Source organism: Alexandromys fortis, unplaced genomic scaffold (genome assembly GCF_014885135.2).
Source record: "Alexandromys fortis isolate MF-2015 unplaced genomic scaffold, M_Fortis_MF-2015_v1.1 scaffold_45, whole genome shotgun sequence".
NCBI classification, from domain to species: Eukaryota; Metazoa; Chordata; class Mammalia; order Rodentia; family Cricetidae; genus Alexandromys; species Alexandromys fortis.
Genome location: NW_026067926.1, coordinates 6,938,501 through 6,960,304, shown reverse-complemented (window position 1 = coordinate 6,960,304; position 21,804 = coordinate 6,938,501). Strand labels below are relative to the sequence as shown.

Here is a 21,804-nt window from a genome sequence, read left to right as displayed (position 1 = left end):
CTATGCTGGTCTCTATGTATAGCGCCATCCACTGGAGCATGGGCAATAGCAGGGATCACACCCTTGAAGAAAATGATTCTCCCTCCTCCAGTAGCCATCAGGTTGGCAATAATACCTCAGTTAAGGGGGAAGCCTCCCAAACTTCTTCCCTATCCATACTTGTATTGGCAGGTTTTGTGTGTCAACTTGACACAGAGTCATCAGAGAGGAAGGAGCCTCAGTTGAGGAAATGCCTCTATGAGATCCAGCTGTAAGGCATTTTCTCAATTAGTGACCAACGGGGGAGGGCTCAACCCTTGGTGGGTGGTGCCATTCCTGGGCTGGTGGTTTCTATAAGAAATCAGACTGAGCAAGCCATGGGGAGCAAGCCAGTAAGTAGCATCCTCCATGGCCTCTGCATCAACTCCTGCTTCCCAGATCCTGCCCTATTAGATAGAGCTCTTGATCCGACTTCCTTCAATGATAAACAGCAATGTGGAAGTGTGAGGTGAATGAATAAACCCTTTCTTTCTTCCCCAAAGTCACTTTATGGTCATAGTGTTTCATTGCAGCAATAGAAATCCTGAAACCCTAAGACATACTGTTTGGTTTTATCATGCGTTGTCAGCCACAGCTGCTGAGCAAAATGATCATGTCATGTCCACTATGTTTTACCCCAGGGCTGCCCAACCTCTGGCTCCTGCAGTATTTCTGCCCCCACTCCACCCTGTCATGTTCCCCGAGCTCTGAGGGGTGGAAGTTGGTACAGATGTCCCATATAGGGCTAAGCACCACACAGTTTCTTATTCTATTGCATTTTGACCAGTCACTAGTTTCTGTATTAACTGCCACCTACTGCAAGAAGCTTCTCTGATAAGGGACTGAAATTGTATTTGTCTCTATGACTAGAGATGGAAGTAAGGTAGTTTTTTTTATATTTAATTTTGGATAAAAGTCTTTACCTTTGCTTCTGTCTGAGCAATCCTACCTGATTTCAAAACTATAGAATTCAAAAAGTAATACTGGCCTGGGGCTCAGTTGGTAAAGTGCTGGCTCAGCAAATACGAAGCCCTGGATTTGGTGCAGAGGTACACACTGCAATCTCAGCCCTAGGAGGCACAAGGATCTTGAGTTCAGGGTGATGCTGAACTATATAACAAGGTGGATACTGGCCAGAGAAGTGAGAATCTGCTCACACTCACGCCCTTGTGTGCTCACTGGAAAAACTGCTCACACTCACGCCCTTATGTACTCGCCTGTAACAGCACCCCTGCTGGGAGGGTAGCAGAGGGCAGGGCTGTACACAGGAGCTGAGCTTAGGAGGAAAAGTTCCCGCCTTTCAGGAACTTTGCATATTTCACAGGCTCAGTTAGGTCCCCGTCCACCTGAAAGACCCACTTTATCTTTAACAAAAAGACCTCCCACATTCTGCTTTGACTCAGTTTTTTTCCCCTCTATTTTTTTTCTTTTTATCACTTAGAAAGTTTAAAAAACAACAACAACAACAAAAAAAAAAAAAAAAAAAAAAAAAAACAGGTCATCTCTGAAAAGCCCAGAAGAGAGCATTGGAAGCCCTAGAGCTGCATTTACAGGCAGCTGTGAGCCTCCTGACTAGGAACCAACTCAGGTCCTCTGCAAGAGCAGCGAATTCTTAACCATGAGCCATCTCTCCAGCTCTGAGTCCTGTCCTTCTGTGTACTCCTTAAAAGCTGCATAGGAAAGTAACTGACTGTCCTCTACAAGAAAGGAAGCGAGGTCAGCTGTGGGGAACCCTGACTGTCATGGGAAGACAATGTAAAAACGGATAGGCCACCAACCCACAGTGGTGTCAAATCAGTATGGCAACTTGGAGAACAGTTGAGCCATCCCAAGTGAGATGGAGACATGCCCCATCCAGACAGCCCTGGAAACCAGAGTCAGCTCTCTTCCTTAGAGACATTTGCACAGCCCAAGGAGACTCGTCTGGGACATGCAGAGATCACTGTGTAGAGTTGTGAAAATTAGGGGACAGGACTCATGAGAAGGAGCAGGGATCAGTGCAACAGAACACGATAACCAAGTAGAATACATGCAGCCATTGAGACTGACAGATTCCTTAAGTGTGGCTTCCAAGCTTTGGCTGCCAGAACTAACAGCAAGAGTGGTTCTCAAACCTGGCTTACATTAAGCTAGAACATAGGTCGTGGTGTTTTGCATATGTGTGGCACATAGAACATTGTGTTATATATATATAGAATGTGCTTAAATGTTTAAATTCTGTTCACAAATAATGTATAGCATGCAGTCATCCCTCGGTACCTGTGGGGGACAGGCTCTAGGACCCAGCTGACACCAAATATGAGGACGTTCACATTCCTTATATAAAATGTTAGCATCTACATAGAAGATAGGTATATCCTGTATAATTTAAACCCTCTCTGAATTACTTATAGCACATAATACAATGTAAATGCTATGTAAATGTTCTTACAAGATACTTAAGGGAATAATGATGAGAAAGGGTCTCTGCAGGCTTAGTCAGGTAAAGTGTGATTTCCCTTTTCAAATACTTTCTGTCAGTGAGTGAGTACAGCACCCACTCCCACCCCCACACTGGCTGTAACTGTTTTTCTGTCTAGTCTCCTGTTTTTCATTTTGTTTTGTTTTTTTAAGTTCTTGATAGAAAATTAACCAAGAAGGCATTTGAGCCTGCCTCGCGTATACACACATCTTCGCTTCTGTGTCAGAGCCCTTTCCCTCACAGTCAGGACAGTCATCTCTGCCTGAGGTCTGTAAACTTGGACTATTCAGGAGAGGGGAGCCTCAGAGGGTACAGCCACTTCTATCTACTCGTCACCCAGTTCCTAGCAAAGTCATCCACAGATGAAGGCAACCACTAAGAATATGTCACACATCTAAAGAAGATCCCTCATGTTTTCACCCCAGAGAAACAGCTGACGTGTAAGATGCTGTATGCTATCGCTCTGAGCTGATCACTACCCAGTGCACACACAACCCAAGCATCATGTACCCTGTAACTACGTAAAATACGATATGTCGGTCAACAAAGTAAATTAATTTACAGAAGACTGCTTCCTGGAAGCCATGAGGCTAGCAGTTCCCGATGAGATCTCACTATGTACATCAGACTGCTCTAGAACTCACAGAGATCTACCTGCCTCTGCCTTCTGAGTGCTAGGATTAAAGACATGTACCATACCCACATATTTTCTTTCTTCAAAAAAAAATTTTTAATGTACATAAGTGGTTTTGCCTGCATGTATGTATATGTACCAGGTATATACCTGGTGCCCACAGAGTCCAGAAAAGGACATCAGATCCCCTGGGACCAGAGTCATAGGTGATTGTGAGTTACCATGTAGGTCCTGGGAACTGAACCACAGTTAAGGTGCTCTTAACCACAGAGCCATCTCTTTAACCCAGTGATATTTCTTTTGAGTCTGACTTCTTTTGCTTAATACCTTTGGTTGTGCACATTTCTCTGTGGCTAGAATAATTTTATTCTTCATCAGGGCTGCATGAAACCATTATAGAGAGTCTCACATCAGTGACCTAGAAGGGATCTCGAGTGCTTTATGTATGACCTTGGCTGATGGCTTCACTCTTTTATCTGATCCCCCCTGGAAACTGATCCTCAATGGGATGGCTTTCTTGCCAAGCTGACCTGCTTTCTCCTCACCTGCCTACCCTGCTCCTATAACCTACACTGATTTCTTTGTAATCTGGGTTAATAAGAAGCTTAAAGTCAAGTCAGATAACACGTCCTGTCTTCACCTAGATTTCGTTTTCATTCATGGAGATTTTCTGTGAATTAGAGGCAAGAAAATCAGAAGTATCTGTGAGCCCAAATCCTTGCTGTGTTATTTTTCCATCCCCAGATGGTGTTATGGGTATGGCTTCTGGTTTTGTTTTTTTCTGGTCTTTTTCTTCTTTATTTTTTTAATATTTATTATGTATTACGTATACAATATTCTGTCTGTATGTCTGCAGGCCAGAAGAAGGCACCAGATCTCATTACATATGGTTATGAGCCACCATGTGGTTGCTGGGAATTGAACTCAGGACCTTTGCAGAGCAGGCAAAGCTCTTAACCACTGAGCCATCTCTCCAGCCCCCTTTCTTTATTTCTTTTCCTCCTCCCCCTCCTCCTCCTCTTCCTCCTTCTCCTCTTCTTCTTCTTCTTCTTGAGATAGAGTCTTGTTGGCTAGCAAGTGCTGACATAAAATTCACAATGTAGCCTAGGCTAGCCCAAAGCTTATGATTTTCCTGCTTCTGCTACCATACCAAGCTCCCATCCTCCAGCCTTCATTTTCAGTTTAGGAGTAACATATTGAGAAACATGTACACAGGTCTCTCATGTACAACTGGATGAACATTTACACACACACACATATCTATACCTCTAGGCATCTACCACCCAAGAATACAAGATCATCTCCCAGCACCTTAGGGAAACCTGCATGGAAAATCCTACTCAGTGCTATCTCTTTCCTTCTCTGATTAAAATCAGCATGTGTTATTAGCCTGATCTTGAGCTGGGATGAATTCATACAGCACATGATCTTTCGTGTTGAACTCTTCTATCTATGGGAATCACCAATGCTACTTTGTGTAGCAAAAGTTTTTTTTTTTTGTTTTTTTTTTTTTTTTTGTCACTGTAGAGTATTTCATGCTGTTAGCCTGCCATAACTCATTTTCTTATTCTTCGCTGGAATGACATTCAGGTTTTCAATTTTGGGGTGCCTTGATAGAAAGTTTCTGTGAAGGCCACATGGCTTGTCGTCTTCTGGTGGATATATTTATTTCTCTTGGGCTGGTCTACATTTATCTGTTTTTATTTCCTGAATATACTAGGCCTTACTTGGATGTAAATAAGACTCTGGCCTTATGCAGACCCTGGGAATTTCTAGCAGAGATATGGTCAACGCTTCAAGGAAACAGAGGAGTTCCAAACCATGTGAGGGAAAATATTTTGCCGTAAAGCACAGAGACAGGTCTTCACGGCATTACAGCGTTAACGTCCCTGCTTGCAAAGGTCATGTTGTAGGCAGATTTCTCTGTTTCATCAGCAAACAGTTAGCAGCTGAACTCTAAATTACGTCAAAAAAGGAGTGCAAAGACGCAGGCATGTACTGTGTGTCTGTATCGAAGTGTGGCGGGATCCAGCGGCTGCGCACACATCCCCAGCACCCTTCTTTCCACACTTCTCTTGGCCCTGCTCTCTCACTTTAGGCAAACCTTCCCATTGGTGACTAGTGGAAGCTTCAGGCTTAAACTGCCTGCTACAGTTCCAGCACAACAAAGCTCCTAGAACTGACTCTCCAGTTCTGCCTGGGTGATACGCCCTCCCCTAGTCACCACATCCAACCCACAGGGGCTCGGCGTAGGGAGGGATGTTTCCATAGCAGAAAGCAATGGACCTTGGGAAGGAAGAAAGCGGAAGGAAGTTGACACCCCTGGTGCTGAGCCAGGAGGAATGGAGTCAGCCCACTGATGTTCTGAAGGCACAGTTGAGCGGAGAGAGTTAATATTTTCTTAAGCTTTGGTTACTCAAAGCTGAACCCGTGTCGTTTACACAGAGATAAACTTGTCTAAGTTGGTCAAGCTTTAAAAATCTTCTACTTCCTTCTTTGAAGGCACCCACCTTTACCTAATCGTTCAAGTGTGAAACAGCAGGGGGTGGGGTGGGGTGGTGTTTATGTTTTATTTTCCTTATTTCCGCCCCGCCCCGCGGGCTCAGCAACCAACCCTATTGGCTCTTCTTGTGAACTTTCTTTTCTGTGTATTATTTTCTTCTCCACCCCTACTGACTTCACACCAGTAGCTCCAGGCTGAGCCTTTTGCCTCCTTGGAAGAAGAGCACCTTCTCCTCAGCCAGTCTATTCTAGATCTCTCATTTACTAAAGGTGATATGTAAGAGCCCATCCATTCCAGAACTAAACCCTGTGGCCAAAGGAATGGTGGATGCTGATTGGTCAAGTTGGGGGTCACGTGATCGTTGTGGCGTTCCTTGTACAGTGCAGAGTTTCTGTATCACCTGATCTAAGTGGGAGTGGAAGGATTCTAAGGGGAAATCAAGGCATTGTCGCCAGAGAGGGAACATCTAGAGAAAACCTTGTCAATTGATTAGAGACATTGATTAGATTGTAGCCCTGTCTGAAAAGCTCGTGGAACTGATAAAGTCACATTATCAAACAAGAAGGGGCCCTAGCTGGCATCCTTACCTGAGCCTTCTCTCTCACTTCCATAAACTATTCTGTCTTTGTGCGCGCCTGCTGATTTGTGCTCTTAACCCTAGAAACACAAGAGCAATCACAATGTTCAAGGTTAGATGTAGTGGGGCATACCTGTGATCCCAGCATTGGAAGGCTGAGGCCGGAGGATTGTGAGTTCCAGACCAGCCTGGACTATAACAGTGAGACCTTGTTTCAAACAAACAAACAGTTCAAAGACGTTCTGATAACGAGGGCTGGGGCAAAGCTCACCCAGTAGAGTGCTTGTCTAGCATGTGCAAGACACCAGGCATGGTAGCACAAAGTCCTTGAACTTGGGATGAAGCTCAAAGCCATCCTCTGCTACATAGTAAGCTCAAGGCTAGCCTGGGCTACATGAGACTCTGTCTCAAAAAATTATTCTGTTCTTTCTAATCTTTGGTTCAAAATCCCCAAATCATATAGATACTTTATTAAAGATATAACTGTGGTTGTAGGTATCAATATTTTGAGAAAAGACACAAGTTTATTCTCTCTTCCTAGTAATCTGAGCTCCCGTGCTTTGCTGGGAGCGGGGGTTGTTGGGCTATGGTTCCAACAGAGAGTACAGTCATTCTCATGGCCCAAGACCACCACTCAACAGCTCCATTCCAGGACAGGGAAAGTAGAAAGCTGAGAAACAGAGGAATGACTTCAGTCCTTTAACGGTGGGACCTGGAAGTCGCAGATAATGTTTCTGCTAGCCTGTCTTCCTTCCCTGGCCTCATCCTAGGTGTGTGGGGGGGGGGCGGCTGCAAAACGTGGTTGCTGCTCTTGGCACCTGAACACCTAATTATCAGATATTGGAAGACAGCCAGCGAATTATGCAAGGGAGGAAGGAAAATAACTGATCTTTCCCCTCCTTTTTTATTTTTCAGGTTAATAAAAAGATCCCTGAGCTGCTACAGAGGCCGCGATGCTTTAACGCAACCGGGTGAAGACTCTACGTCATCATGTCTTCCTTTCATGGGAATAGCAGCTACGAGGGCCATGCTGACTACCCTGGCTATTCAAGTTCCCAAAACCGTACACAGAGCTATTTGAAAACTCAGGATCATCTAGACAATCCAAGCTTCCACCATCCCAGGAGCAATCCATATTCTTCGGGCTCCAGAACAAATCCAGACTACCCCAGCCCTCTAGCGGAAGCAGATTATCCTGGATCTCCGAGTAGGGCAGACTACCGCAGCGCCAGGGGTCCTTCATTCTCTGCGCATTCCAGAACAAGGCCAGACTATCACGAGTCTTTACCTGAGCCAGACTATAATGACTTCCGGAGCGATCCCTACCGTACAGGCTCATCCCCGGAGCCTGACTACCCGGAGTCTCAGCGCCGTTCTGGTTTTGCGAGAGACAGAAGCAGCAACAATTATGCAGGTTCCAGAGTCAACCTAGGTTATTTGGGGTCCTTGGAAGAACCAGACTACCCTGGAGCTCAGGGCAGCTTTGATCATCCTGGCCCCAGGGCCAGTTCCAACCTGCCAGGCTCCAGAAGAGATGTCGGTCACGCTAACTCCAGAAGCAATTCCTACCTAGACACCTTTGGGGAACCTGATTACCCAGGTGCTGAGAATCAGCCAAACTCGCCCCACTTTTATGGAGAACCAGACTATCCTGGTGCTGAGGGCTCAAAGAATGCTTCAGACTTTTGGGGAGAACCTGATTATCCAGGTGCTGAGGAAGATCAAGGTTATGGCTCTTCCAAAGTCTTCAGGAGGTAAGTCCAAGTCCACCCCCCATTGGGGAACTCATCAAGCCAGTGGTAGTTGGTCTAGTGGTCTGAAAAGCTGGGAATATATTGATTACCTTTGTATTTAAAATGCCCAAATGAAAACGAACAAAACCTCAGAATTCAAGTCCATGGTGTCTTGATCCTATGTTCTCGGGCAAAATATCATGGCCACAGGAATATGTGGCAGAGGAGAGCTGTGCTCTTGTACACTGTAAAGATTTGCCACTCGAACTGGTTTAATAAAACACTGACTGGCCAGGCAGGAAATATAGGCAGAGCCACCAAACTAAGGATGATGGGAAGGAGAAAGGTGGGGTCAGGAGTCAACAGCCAGATGCAGAGGGAGCAGGAGATGAATGTGCCATGCTAATAAAGGTACCATGACGTGGCAAAGCATAAGTAGAAGTGTGGGTTAATTTAAGTGTTAGAGTTAGCTAGTAATAAGCCCGAGCTATCGGCCGAGTATTTATGATTCATATAAGCCTTTGTGTGTTTATTTGGGACCAGGCAATCAGGACTAAACACTCCATTTATAGAGATGTTCATCTCCTGGTGGGTAGCAAAGAGAGTGAAACCAGGTGGATGATTGGAGATGCAGGGACAAGATTTCTCCCTTAGTGAGCCCCTTCCTCTAGTCAGATCTCATCTCCCCAAATTCCCAGAAACCCCCAACTAGAGCCACCAGCTGAGGATCAAGAATTTGGCTCACCAGTCAGTGTGGGATAAAGGATTTTAGCTCCGGCCATTTTTGGTCACTGTTATCTGGTATAGCTTTAGACCTTGACAGCATTATCTAGGGGCCAAAACTGGGCCAAATCTAGCTCTTCTGGGATAAAGAGTCATGTCAACAATACTTTTTTTTTGGTTAGTTTTTTGTTGTTGTTGTTATTAACCTATACATTTTGCCATATGAAATTTTAGCCAATACATGTTTTGTTTTACATGTACCATTTCAATTATAATATTTGTAAATTTGAGTTTTTTAAAAATGGCTCTTTTAGAAGTGGTGATATAATCCCATAATACGAGCACTTGGGAGGCTGAGGCAGGAGGATTGTGACAATAAGGCCAAACTGGGTTATATAGTGAGGCCCTTTCTCAAAACAAGGAAGGAAGAAAGGAAAGAAAAAAAGAAGGGAGGAAGGAAGAGAGGGAGGGGAGTGAAGGGAGGAAAAATGAAATTATAAGACCCCAGTGGCTTGCACTTATCTCAAGAAACAAGGACCCAGGACTTGGTAGACAACTCTCAGATAAATGTCTTTAGGACCTAGATAGTGAATCTACAGGACCAGGCCACAGGTGTGACCTCTGACTGCCTGAGTCACCACTCCAAGAGCCACCCTTGATCCCACCAGCCCTCTTCTTTTCATCTTTCACGGGTCTTGCTAACCCGTGAGCAAGGCTATGCCCCTTCAGTTTTAGACTGAGAAGTAGGAAGCTACACAGTGCCAACATAAGAGCAAGGTGTTAGCCCCAGACCAGCCGGTCTTGCTCCTGTCCCTTCTCTATGTCACAGCTGTGCTCCAAGTCACTTGACTTTGTTCATTAGAATTACTGTTGCCTGGAGTCCTTTAAAAATAAAATAACCAGAGGCTGGAGAGATGGCTCAGCAGTTAAGAACACTTACTGCTCTTCCAAAGGATGCAAGTTTGGTTCCCAGCACCCACATGGTGACTCACAACCACCTGAAAGCCAGTTCCAGAAGTAGAAAACTTCATCATGGTGGCCAAGAAACAGAGATGGGGAGAGGAAAAGAGAGGGGAGGGATGGAAAGAGGGGAGAAAGAACAGAGGAAGGGAGAGAGAGAGGAAGGGAGGAAAAGACAGAATACACATTTAGGTTTATTTTTCTTGGTTTCCCTTTGTTTTCATTTGGACCCCTCTTATAGGCAGTGCTGTCCTCATTCAGGGAGGGTCCCCCCCTAGATAATCCTCTCTAGAAATGACCCTCACACAGACGTGGAAGTGTGCTTTACACATTTCCTAGGTCTTCCTCAGTCCAATCAAAGTGATAATCAGATGGACCTTTGGGTATTTTGTGTTGTTCAGCAGAACATACTCAATGTGATCCCTATTTCCTTGCAGGAGTAATGGCCCCTTTGGCATGCTAGGGAGAGAGAATGAAGATTATCCTGAAGGCATTGAGATGGCACCCATGGAGATGGCAGGTCAGCAGGGCCACTCTCTGCCAGGTGATCCTAGAAATGGCTATGGTAAGTGTGTGCTAAGGTGGCACTAGTGTCCCAGGAAGAAAGCAACAGGCAGTGATTTAAGGCATGCCACAGCTGCGATGCTGGCTTCTCCTCCCCTCAGGTGCCCTCCTTACGTATAGAAACTAGAACTTGGTTGTAGGAAGCCAGGTGCCATCACTGAGAATCGAAGAGGAAGAGTGGAGAGGAGGGAAGGGGAGGGAGAAGAGCAAAGAGGGAAAGGAAGCGGGGGGGGGGGGAGAGAAGAGGAAGAAGAGGGAGGGAAATGGAAGGAAACAGAAGGACCAGCCAAGAACAGCACCAGATGCACCCATGTGAAAACCAGGCATGGTGATGTAACTCCAGCAATGGGGAAGGGGCACAGGCAAATCCCTCGAGTGCCACAGCTAGCCAGGCTAGCTGAATAAATGAGCGCCAAGCTCAAACCCAGTCTCAAGGAATAAGGCGGAAAAGTGATTGAGGAAGACATCTGACATCAGTCTCTGAGCTGCTGCTTCTTCTTCTTCTTCTTCTTCTTCTTCTTCTTCTTCTTCTTCTTCTTCTTCTTCTTCTTCTTCTTCTTCTCTCTCTCTCTCTCTCTCTCTCTCTCTCTCTCTCTCTCTCTCTCTCTCTCACACACACACACACACATTAAAATGAAAAGAAAAACTGTCAACAGTGGCCCCAGCCAACCCCTTCCTAGTGTCCCTCCGTTGTGGTAAATGGTTCACTTGTGAAGAACTTGAATCATCTGTCATACACGGCTCTCGGTGATTTCCCTAGTGTGTGGAGCCTGCAAACAGTAGATGTGGAGGATGCTAACTGAATTAATAACTGTGATGAGCTTATCTGCTGCTTTTATGATAGGAATACTCCATAACAAACAAATCCCCAAACCTAGAGGGTTGTTTTTTAATTTGGTATTTGGTTGTTTTTTGCTTGCTTGCTTTGAGACAGGATCTTACTATGTAACTCTGGCTGTCCTGGAACCCACTTTGTAGACCAGGCTGACCTGGAATTCATAGAGATCTGTAATTGGCATTTTCTTTGGGCCACCAACCAGTTCCTAAATAAAGACATGGAGAGTAATATTAATTATGAATGCTCGGCCTTAGCTTAGGCTTGTCCCACTAGTTCTTATAACTTAATTTAACCTGTTTCTATTTGTCTACATTTTGCCTTTGGGGCTTATTTATTTATTTATTTTTATCATTCTGTAATCCTATTTTCCTGCTTCCTCCATGTCTGTCTGGCTGGCTGCTGAGAACTACTCCCAAGCAAAAAGGTCTAGAACCTTCGGCAGTGTCCCCTTCAAAAGTACCCTGCATTCTCTGCTTTTTGCTTTTGTCTTTAACCCGGGTTGCATAAACATACATTGGAATGCGATACTACCACACAGATGCAGAGAGTGGACTCTGTCCCGCAGGAAAACCAGGCCACGCTTACTTCATGTGCGGTCACAAAACATTACAGCTTCAAGGAAACCTTGTGCTCACTTTTACAAGCAGCTTCAATGTGACTTGTAACTCATTAACAAGTATAATCAGTTATAAAGTGAGACAGATTTAAAATGTAAGAACATGAACTTAAGTCTATGTGAAGTAGAGTTTGTGACGTGTGTTTTCAGTTACACAAGCCTGTTTTTGTGCTGGATCACAAGTATTAGCTTCAAAAATTTTTTGGTATATATACATATATATGTATATATACACACACATATACATATATATATGTGTGTGTGTATGTGTGTGTGTTTTGCTGGCATGTATGTCTGTTTACCACATATGTGCAGTGCCCTCAGAGGGCAAAAGGGGGCACCAAATCCCCTCTTGGAGTTTGCAGGTGGTTGTGAGCTGCCATATGCATTCTGGGATGCTGGAAACCAGACCCAGGTCCTCTGGAGGAGTAGCCAATGCTCTTAACCACTGAGCCATCTCTCCAGCCCCTAACTAGTTTTAACTGTATGATCTGTGTATTTTGATCCTATTTTCTACCCAAGTTGTTAGCCTTGGATCTCGTAGGACCTCAAAGGCAAGTCTTAGCCTGGGTCCCCCTTCCCAGCCACTGTGGGCCCATTCAGCCATCATGTGTCCCTCAGTGTCCAGTGTAGAAGGACTGATTGGCCATGTTCCCTTTCTCGTTCTAGTGAATTCTGCTTATGAGAGAGGAAGCAGCCCTATCTGTGCAGATGGAAACCTGCTGCTGTGTGAGCGTGATTGGCACATGTCACCCCAAGGTAAGCCTTATGAGTCATCACTGAAACATCAGCCCTGGGGAAGGACTGGGCTCAAGGCAACCCAGGTACCGGGTACAATCATTTCCTCAAGGCCGCTGGTCTTCTAACGGGTTGCTCATGCTTCGTTTATCCTAAGAGTTTTCTCCCCCGCTTTTCTTGCTTCATCTCTCCCTCCCTGCCTCCTTTCCCTTGTTTGCTGTGGGGATAAACCTGGGGTCTTGTGAGTGGTAAGCACACACTTTATCCTTGGACCACAGTCCCAGCTCTTAGTTTCCTGTTAGACAATGTATGTTTCCCAGCTAAGTATCAAGGTATCTTCATTTGGAATCTTCTGGTTCTGGCCTGAGGAAATGACCTGGTGGGTAAGGCCTGATATGTCGCAGGAAAGACTTGAATTTGTCCCAAGAACTCACACACACACACACACACACACACACACACACACACACAAGCTGGCTACAATGTCAAGTGCCTGGGACTCAGCACTGTGCTGTGGAGCAGAGACAGTTGGATCCTGGGAGCTTACTTGGTAACCAGTCTATCCAAAATGACAGACTTCAGGTTCAGTTGAGAGATCATGTCTCAAAATATAGGATGGAGAGCGACAGAGAGAAAGACATGATGGCATCAGCCTCTGGCCTTCACACGTGCCCACTCACACAGGTGAGTGCTCGATATACACACAGGCACATACACAGGAATTTGCTGGTTTATGGAGGAAGGGTGTAGGAAAACCTAAGAACTGGAAGTCGTAATAGCTTCCACCTCCTCCTATTGTGCCTGGTACATAGTAGGTACATTAGAGATCTTTGTTGGATAATTTGCTGACTATAGGAACCATGGCCTTAGAGTCTGAAACCAAGGCTGGGTCTACTGGGCTTAGTACTCATCCATCTCTCACCTTTGCTTGGCTCAGCTAATGGGAACCTTAAGAATCCTTCTTAGGGTTCAAATAAAGACACTAAATGCAAAGGGAGATAAAATCTGAGGGATAAGAAAATTACTCACAACTTGATTTTTGTATTCATATTTCTTTATTCTTCTCCTCCTCCTCCTCCTTATTCCCCTTGTTACAAATGTTCCCAGTAATACATACCCTTATAACCAGCAATTCCTTAGCCCTCTCAGGTTCCAGGGCTGGAATTCTTTCTCCCCATAAAAATAAGAGTTTTCACACACACACACACACACACACACACACACACACACACACACAGCGAGAGAGAGAGAGAGAGAGAGAGAGAGAGAGAGAGAGAGAGAGAGAGAGAGAGAGAGAGAGATTCATGACTGTCAGCTCAAACGTGGGAGTGGCTTAGTGCATGTCCAGTGAAATCCTCAATGGAGAAACTCAGTTAAGAGAGGAATTAAATCATCAGGGAATTCTAGAGGGGGAGGTTAGAGCACTACACTACATTTTTAGGTGGCTAAAGAGCTAAAAGGTTTATTTTCAGCAAAATTATGAATAGGGGGTTGATTGATTTTTAAATCAGCATACTTTTTTTTTCTCCCAACATGCATAGAGGATATCGGGTAATCAGGAAACCTTTGTAAACTGTCGGGGGAAGCTAATGGCTCCTGATCTGATCTGATAGCACTTTCATCAGATGCTGCAATTTCTATGGGCCTAGGTCTGGAGTTTAAACTTAATGCTCTAAGTGGAGCAAACAAAGAGGAGACCCAGGCCTCTAAATTGTTATAACAACATACCTCTGGGGTGTGTTGTATCAGCCATTCTGATCCTGGGCGGTGTGGGTCTGTGGCACCATCAGGAAAGAAGTCTTTCTCAGGGTTGCAGTTAAGCGGTCAATTATCTCTTCTGCTGTCCTAGAGAGCAAAACACAAGCAGTAAGTTTCCTGAACTAAAATCACCAGTAAACTGAGGTGACGGTGAATATAAGGAGTTAGGAATTTTTTAATGTAAGGTTAGTTTTGCACCATTGTATTCCTTAAGTGAGGTAAAACCAGTGCTTGCTTATTTGTTTATCTATCTAGGGAACTTTGAACCAGCAACTTTGGGGAAGTAGTAATTCTGTGTCCTTGCATATTTGTGAATGTTTTAAATGGAATGCCCTTGTCTGGATCCTCAACACTGACCAAATGCCTGCTAATAAAGATAACTGCAGGAAGGCAGATCTCCTCATTTACCTAGGAGAAAGGAACAAGGCCTGGCAGTGGGAAACTGTTTTCACATGTAGCTAGGGGAATGTGATCAGTAAGCATAGGAAGATAGTAATCAGTAAATGATCAAACAATTCTGAATTGTGGGAATTAATTCCCAAATATGTAACAGAAGGAGAGTCAGCTACAGCAAAAATCTACAGGAAACAGTCACTTTATTCACAAAGGAATAATCCCCAAATTTGGTCTAACCTTCACCAAAGCCTTTGGCTCAGCCAAGTCATTCGTGAAAAGATGGCTGAGTGATTACTGTATAGTATTGTGGCTTGTAGCACCCGCCGCTCTTTGAACTTGGCCATTATAGACATTAGGATCAAACATTAGGATCAGACCCACAGATACCCCTCAGCATAGCTATCTGTTAGAAGGCTTTTCTTTCTCCCTGGCTGCCCAGTGCTATGAGGATCACATTCCCATATGTGAATCAATAATTTTATCATATGAGACAAGATTGGGTCACCTGTCTCATGGCCAATGTTTGGGTTTCTAGTGACAAAGTCCACTGATTAAAAAACTGTGAAATAATAAGGCAGCTTGTGCAATGTTGAAATGTGGGAGTGTGTAGACCAGTGACAGACAGTTTTGCTTTCTTATTGGTGTGTGTTTGTATACATGATGTGCATATGTGTATGAGTGTTTGAATGTGGTGTATGTGTATGTGTGTCAAGGGGTTGATATCTTCCTCTACTGCTTCAACTTACATATTGAGGCAAAGCTCTCCAGTCCCTTAAAATTACATTTTGGCCAGATGTTGCTGCATACACCTTTAATCCCAGTACTTTGAAGGAAGAGGCAGGTATATCTCTGTGAGTTCAAACCCAGCCTAGTCTACATAGCAAGTTCCAGGCTAGCCAGAGCAACATATTGAGACCTTGTCTCAAAAATAAACAATAATGTTTTTGTTTATTTGTGTGTGTGTGTGTGTGTGTGTGTGTGATATTACATGAATGGAGGTCAGAGGATAAACTCAGGAGAGTTGATCCTCTCCTTCTACAATTGTTGTGTCCAGGACTGAACTCAGGTCATCAAGGTTGGCCAAAAGCCACTTAAACTGCTGAGGCATCTTCCCTGGCCTCATACCAGAGAGTTTGGGGGATTCCTAGATCTTGTGTCTTCCTCGTAAGCCCTAGAAATACAGGATGCAAGTGTACTTAGCATTTTTATGAGTATTGGGATTTGAATTCAAGTCTTCAAGTTTACCTGCACACACACACACATTGAACCATCTCTCCTGGAAGACTGAAGGCTTTGAAGTATTAGGAAACTCAAAATGTCCTCATGTGTGGGAATGAAGGTTTTTCTTGGCGACAGAGACCAATAAGCCCCATGGAAGTGGCCAGAGACACACCAGGGAATGCTACGGGAAAGACAAGCCTATGAAGAAAGAGGAGCAAACAGATGGGTTCCTGGTAGTGCAAACTGAGGGACACACACACACACACACTGCAACGTAAGGCTATTTTTCTCTGCCAATGCCATTTCCTATGAGCAGCCTCCAGGGTCATCCTTCCAGAACTTTCTCAAGCTAGTGTGAAACTTTTACAAGAGATTGATACTGCAGCCTGACCAGATGGGCTCAGTAGAGCAGAGATAGCTTTAACTACTGGGGAAAGAGTGTCATGGCCACCATGATGAGACTGCTCTGTCCAGCCAGCATGGGGGTGGAAGAAAAGGTCCTCAGAGGCGGAGGAGGGGGGTGAAGAAATAGAACACACAGCCTTTAATCTCCCTGCTTTCTGACTTTCAAATCATGTATCAATTAATTAATAATGTGTCGCCCTTATGGATTCTGGTAATACCCCTGGCACAGAGCAAGCACTAGTAACTACTTACTAATTTATGAATGAGTGATGAATGAACACACATTAGCACCTGTTCCAGGAGGGGGCAAAGGTGAAACACGCAAGCTCTCCTTTCCTTGATGACATATTAGCCTTAGGCAAATCCTCCCAGTTGAGCCTCAGTTTTCCTAGCTATGAAATGGGTAGTGGTGGAGACCGAATAGCATGGTCTATAAAGTATCTCCCCTTGGTTAAGGCAGGTCTGGGTGACACCGCTGACCGCTGTGGGGAGGAGATAGGCAGCTCTTGTCCAGTTCTGACATTAAATAGGAGTCAGTGGACCACGTGTGTCAGCTCATCTCTGCCCTCAGTTTGGCCCACCGGAAAATGAGCAAATTGGTCCAGGTTACTTGAAATCCAGGTCTGTACAGTGACTCTGTTCACATCTCTGGCACTGAGACAGAACAATGGTTTAGTGACAATGAAGTTATTTTTCTCAAGGAACAGGAAGATTGGAGAGAGCAGTTCAATAGGGAAGCTATCCCATGATGCTCTCAAGGACTGAGTCTGCCTCCCTCTGTCCCTCGTCCTTAGCAGATGAATGTCAACCTAATTGTTCTCAACACAAGAAGGCACAAAGGCAGAAGGGTGGGGAAGAACAAAAGCCAAGCAAATCAACTCTTCTTAAAACTCGGTCCAAAAAGTTGCTTTCTCAATTGGCTAAAACTGGGTCACAGGGCCACCTGTAACTACAGAGGAAGCTGGGGGAATCTCAAGAGAGACCTGTGTCTGAACTGGAGCTGAGGCTTCTGACAGCGTGGGGAGGAAGGGCATTAGAAGGCAGCAGACCTGAGGCGGCCAAGGGAAATGATAATGTTATGAACTCACCTGGGTCTATACAGAAATACATTTAGTTATTAGTGTGTGCCGTCTCCTGTGTGGAAACCGAGGAAAACTCACAGAGATCAGTTCTGTCCCTCCACCGTGTGGGGAATAAACACAGGTCGTTAGGCCTGGCAGCAAGCACCTTTCCTCACGGAGCCTTCCCATTGCCCCAACACGTGCATATCAAAGGATAAGTGTAAAACTGAAAAGAAAACCTTGTCCTGGGATGGCAAGTCATTGAGAAGACTCTCCACCTTCTGTTTCTAGAACCCCATTGTCTTTAATGGAGGGTTCTGTTTATAATTTCTCGCTTAGCTACCAAGGCAGAATTCTCTGTAGGGCGACACACCTCCTCCTGAGGAGCCCCCTCAAGGGACAGAAGCAGGGGTCATGTTGTAATTTGTGGGGAGCTCCTTGTGAATGGGGCGTCCTCTCTCCAGTGTCACCACGCTTTCCTGGGGAGCCCAACCATGACAGTGTGAGTGCTTGTGAGGCCTTTGATGGCCAGTCCTGCGAAGATCACGACTCATCAGAGGCCAGAAATGCTGCCCAATGACCAAGCAAATGATATCATAATAGAAGTGGAGAATGTTCCATCGGGGGTCCAAAGACACCTCGCCTCAAATCAGATTTTTCTAAGAAAGCCATCAGCAAACCTCGCCCTCAGCATGGTTCCCTCCTCAGTGGTGGATACCATAGACTGTCAGATCCTCAGCAATGGGAAGGACAGAAGGAACAACTGGCTGTTGAGGTTTTCATCTCTAAATGAATCAATTTCTCAGATCCATTATGGCCCAGAGTGCCTGGGCATAGATGAGACCTGTACTTTCCATGAAACTGTTCAAGGTATGGGATGCTCAGGAAAAGTTACGGAAGTAGCTTTAAAGTTGTCTACAGGTTGCTGTTGTTAAACGGTGTGGTGTGGTATGTGTATGTGTTTATGTGTGTGTGCGTGTGTGCATGTGTGCCTGTACATATATGCATGCGCACTTAACATAGTGCATGAATGGAGGTCAGAGGACAGCTTCATGACATGACAGAGTCAGTTCTCTCCTACTGTTCCCTGGGGTCCGGGTTCTGCAGTTTGAACTCAGGACATCAGACTTTCACAGTGAGGGCTTTCTTCTGCTGAGACATCTTGTGTTGGCCTCTGCGCTTTAGTTTTTGAGACAAGGCCTTTAGCCCCTGGAGTCAGCTAGACTGGCCAGATAGTCAACCCCACAGCTCCCTCTGTGCCTGATTCCCTGTCTCTGGGATGATGAGTGTGTGGTGTTGTGGCCAGCTGTTTCTTTTGTTTGTTTGCTTGGTTTGGTTTGATTTGATTTGCTTTCTGAGACAGGGTTTCTCTGTAGCTTTGGAGCCTATCCTGGAACTAGCTCTTGTAGACCAGGCTGGCCTTGAACTCATGGAGATCTACCCATCTCTGCCTTCCGAGTGCTGGGATTAAAGGTGTGCGCCACCACTGCCCAGCATGTGCCCAGCTGTTTGCATGGGTACTGGGGATCCGAAGCCAGGTACTCACACTCCTGTGGCAAGCACTTTACCCACTAAGCCATTTCTCCAGACTTTAAAAAGAAGTTTAAGGTACCAAGTAATTTTCAAGAGGCACAGTCAGTAAACTAAAGGACATTGGGAATGGAGAAAAGTGTCACTTGAGACCTTCTTACTGAGAGCTTCTTTTCCGTTCAACCATATCTCTTGTGCCTGAAGTTTAGCCATCAAGTTTAGTTTTGTTAGGCATTGAATTTAGTTATGTGTTTCTCATGCTCTGTACCTTTGAGGCAGGCTTAACGCAGAGACTGAGGCTCACAAAAAGTCACCGTCTTATAACTCAGTTCATCCTGAGCCCGAATCTTAGAGATCTTCCAGTCTCTGATCTCCTGAGACCAACAGAAATGCCGTTTCTCTTTTAGTCCATAATACTCCAGATATAGGCCTGGGGCTGTTTAACCTAGAGTTTCCAAATCGCTGGACTCCATCCCCAGCACAGGGCATCCTGGTATTTATTACTTAGGAGGTGAAGGAACGGAGATCAAAAGTTCAGGGTCATCATAAGCTGTGCATGGAGTTTGACACCAGCCTGAGTTTCGTGAGATCTTATATAAGAAATTATATATAGCCTAGCCTGGGCCAGTAATTTCTAGGAGAAGTGGAAATGTACCCACACCCAACCCTTTACCAATGGTCAGAGCATCATAGCTCACACTGCCTGCCTTTCCCCTGCCACTCTGCCTTGTGTCCCCCACTCTCCCCTCTGTCTTGCCTGTCCTGTACAGCAAAGACAAAAGCTCACCCTCTTTGGCAGGGTGAGTTGTTGCCCTTTGAGGATGCCCCCTTTCACCTCCATGAACCCAGGACTGCTTCTGAGGCTTTCTGGCTCCTTGTTGAGTCTCAGCCTGAGGAGCAGCCCCCACCTGCCCCTTAGCTGGGCATTCAGCCAGCCAGTTCCAGCCACTGTTAGCAGATGGTCACAACAACTCGGGGCCACACCTGCACACACACTATCCAGAGAAAGAAAGGTGGGGCTGGCTTTTGCTTGCCCATTTTTATGTAGAAAGAAGAAATCCTTTCCAGGAAACTGTTTGGCCAGCAGAACGTCACACGCCTTCTGTCTATGTCCCCTGCAAAGAGAAAAAGGTCACTGGATTGGCTTAGACTCACTGGGACCTGTCCTGTGTACCCGGAGATGGTGTTTACAGAGGAAGCTCAGGCCCTGTGAGGGAAGAAGGGTGTCATCTGAATCGTTCACAGTTAATTAATAGAAGGGGTGACTTGGAGGCTTGAGACCAACAACTCGGTCACATGGCTGAAAACGTGACTCTGAGCCAGAGGGAGATGAAAGAATTAAGGCCATGGTAATTGTGAGGGACCGAGGAAAAGACGCCTGGATTTCAGAGGCAAAGGAAACCATGTAGAACATGCACTCAAGAGATACGAAGCAGCCAAGATCTGTTGCTTTGCTCAGTAGTGGTTTTGTTTGTTTAATATTTATTTACTTATTTATTATGTATACAATATTCTGTTTTGTGTGTATGTCTGGAGGCCAGAAGAGGGCACCAGACCTCATTATAGATGGTTGTGAGCCACCATGTGGTTGCTGGGAATTGAACTCAGGACCTTTGGAAGAGCAGGCAATGCTCTTAACCGCTGAGCCATCTCTCCAGCCCATTGTTTGTTTGTTTTGTATTGGATTAGAATGATCTATATGTTTGCTTTGATTTTGAGCACACACACACACACATACACAGATTCTTCTGGTCACTCCCATCTGTGGTTTTGGTTTTTCTTTTTCTTTTTTTCTTTTTTTTTTTTTTTTTTGAGACAGGTCCCACTATGTAGCTCTAACTGATCTAGAAGTCACTGTGTAAACCAGGCTTGCCTTGAATTTACAGGGAGCCACCTGCCTCTGCCTCCTAAGTGCTGGGATTAAAGGTTTGCACCCCTGTGATAGACTCCATTTGTGATCCTTGAAATCCCTGAGTCGATGCTATCTCCTATATTTGTCTGTACGGTGCTATGTGTCAATTGTTCGGTGCTGGGAGACTGAGGGAACAGAACCAGCAGTTCCAGGTCCACCTGGGCTATAGCACAAAAGTCTGTCTCCAAATAAAATGTGCCCTAGTTTCAATACTGTAATTGATTAATTGACTAACTTATGTATGGGGAGGTGAGACAGGCTCTCACTGAGTACCACCATGGCATATTAGTTATGTCTGTCACTGTGATCAACACCATGACAAAGGCAGCATAGAGAAGACGGCCTTTATTCGGGATTACAGTTCCCTGAGGTTAAGAGTCAGCCCTCGCAGGGAAGCATGACAGTAAGAATGGGCATGACAACTGGACAGGAAGCTGAGTGCTCACATCTTAACCTGAGAGCAGGAAGTAGAGAGCAGGAAGTAACTGAGGATGGTTCAAATCTTAAGTTCCCAAAGCCTGCCCCACCATGGTGCACTTCCTCCAACAAGGCCACACTTCCTAAGCCTCCCCAGACAGTGCCACCAACTGGGGAACAAACCTTCAAATGCATAAACTGTGCGGAAGACTTCACTCAAACCGCCACAACCAGAGTGACCTTGAACTCGCTGGCTAGCTCAGGCTAGCTCTGAGCTTCCTGTCCTTCTGCCGCTGCTTCCCAGTTCTAGGATGATAGGCGTGCACTGCCAAGTCTCACCCCAGTGTCGTCTGTTAAAATGTGAAGACTGTGTTAAAGCAATAAGAAACAGAGCTCTGTTCATTTTCTTCTGCAGGACAAAAACTAATTGCATCCCTGGTTCCCATGACATCTAGGGACAGAATCAAAACCATCAGAAACCAGCCAAGGACCATGGAAGAGAAGAGGGAGCTTAGGTAAGGCCTTTGTTCTTACCTGGGAGACTCAGTCTGCAGCTTTTGTCCCAGCCCAAAAAGATAAGAAGTGAGTAAGACAGGAGACAGATCTTCCGTAAGAGCAACCTTTACAGGGTAGAAATCTCCCCTTCCCCACTGTTTCTTACATAGTTTTATCTGGCTTCAAATTTGGGATTCTCCTGCATCAGCTTTTAAGGTACTGAAAAAAGGTGCATGTCACTCCC

At 45.3% G+C, this 21,804-nt stretch overlaps 1 protein-coding gene across 4 annotated transcripts in view; it reads left to right on the top strand.

Annotated features, from left to right (window-relative positions):
• Positions 1-21,804, top strand: part of Tmc5 (transmembrane channel like 5) — an 84,236-nt gene that overhangs the window by 24,622 nt on the left and 37,810 nt on the right. For all 4 annotated transcript variants that reach the window (XM_050143366.1, XM_050143363.1, XM_050143364.1 and 1 more), the window contains exons 2-5: positions 7,109-7,947; positions 10,047-10,174; positions 12,297-12,386; positions 21,481-21,580. In XM_050143366.1, the coding sequence (XP_049999323.1) occupies positions 7,184-7,947; positions 10,047-10,174; positions 12,297-12,386; positions 21,481-21,580 (1,082 nt within the window). In that variant the 5' untranslated portion in view covers positions 7,109-7,183. The remainder of the gene's footprint in view (positions 1-7,108; positions 7,948-10,046; positions 10,175-12,296; positions 12,387-21,480; positions 21,581-21,804) is intronic.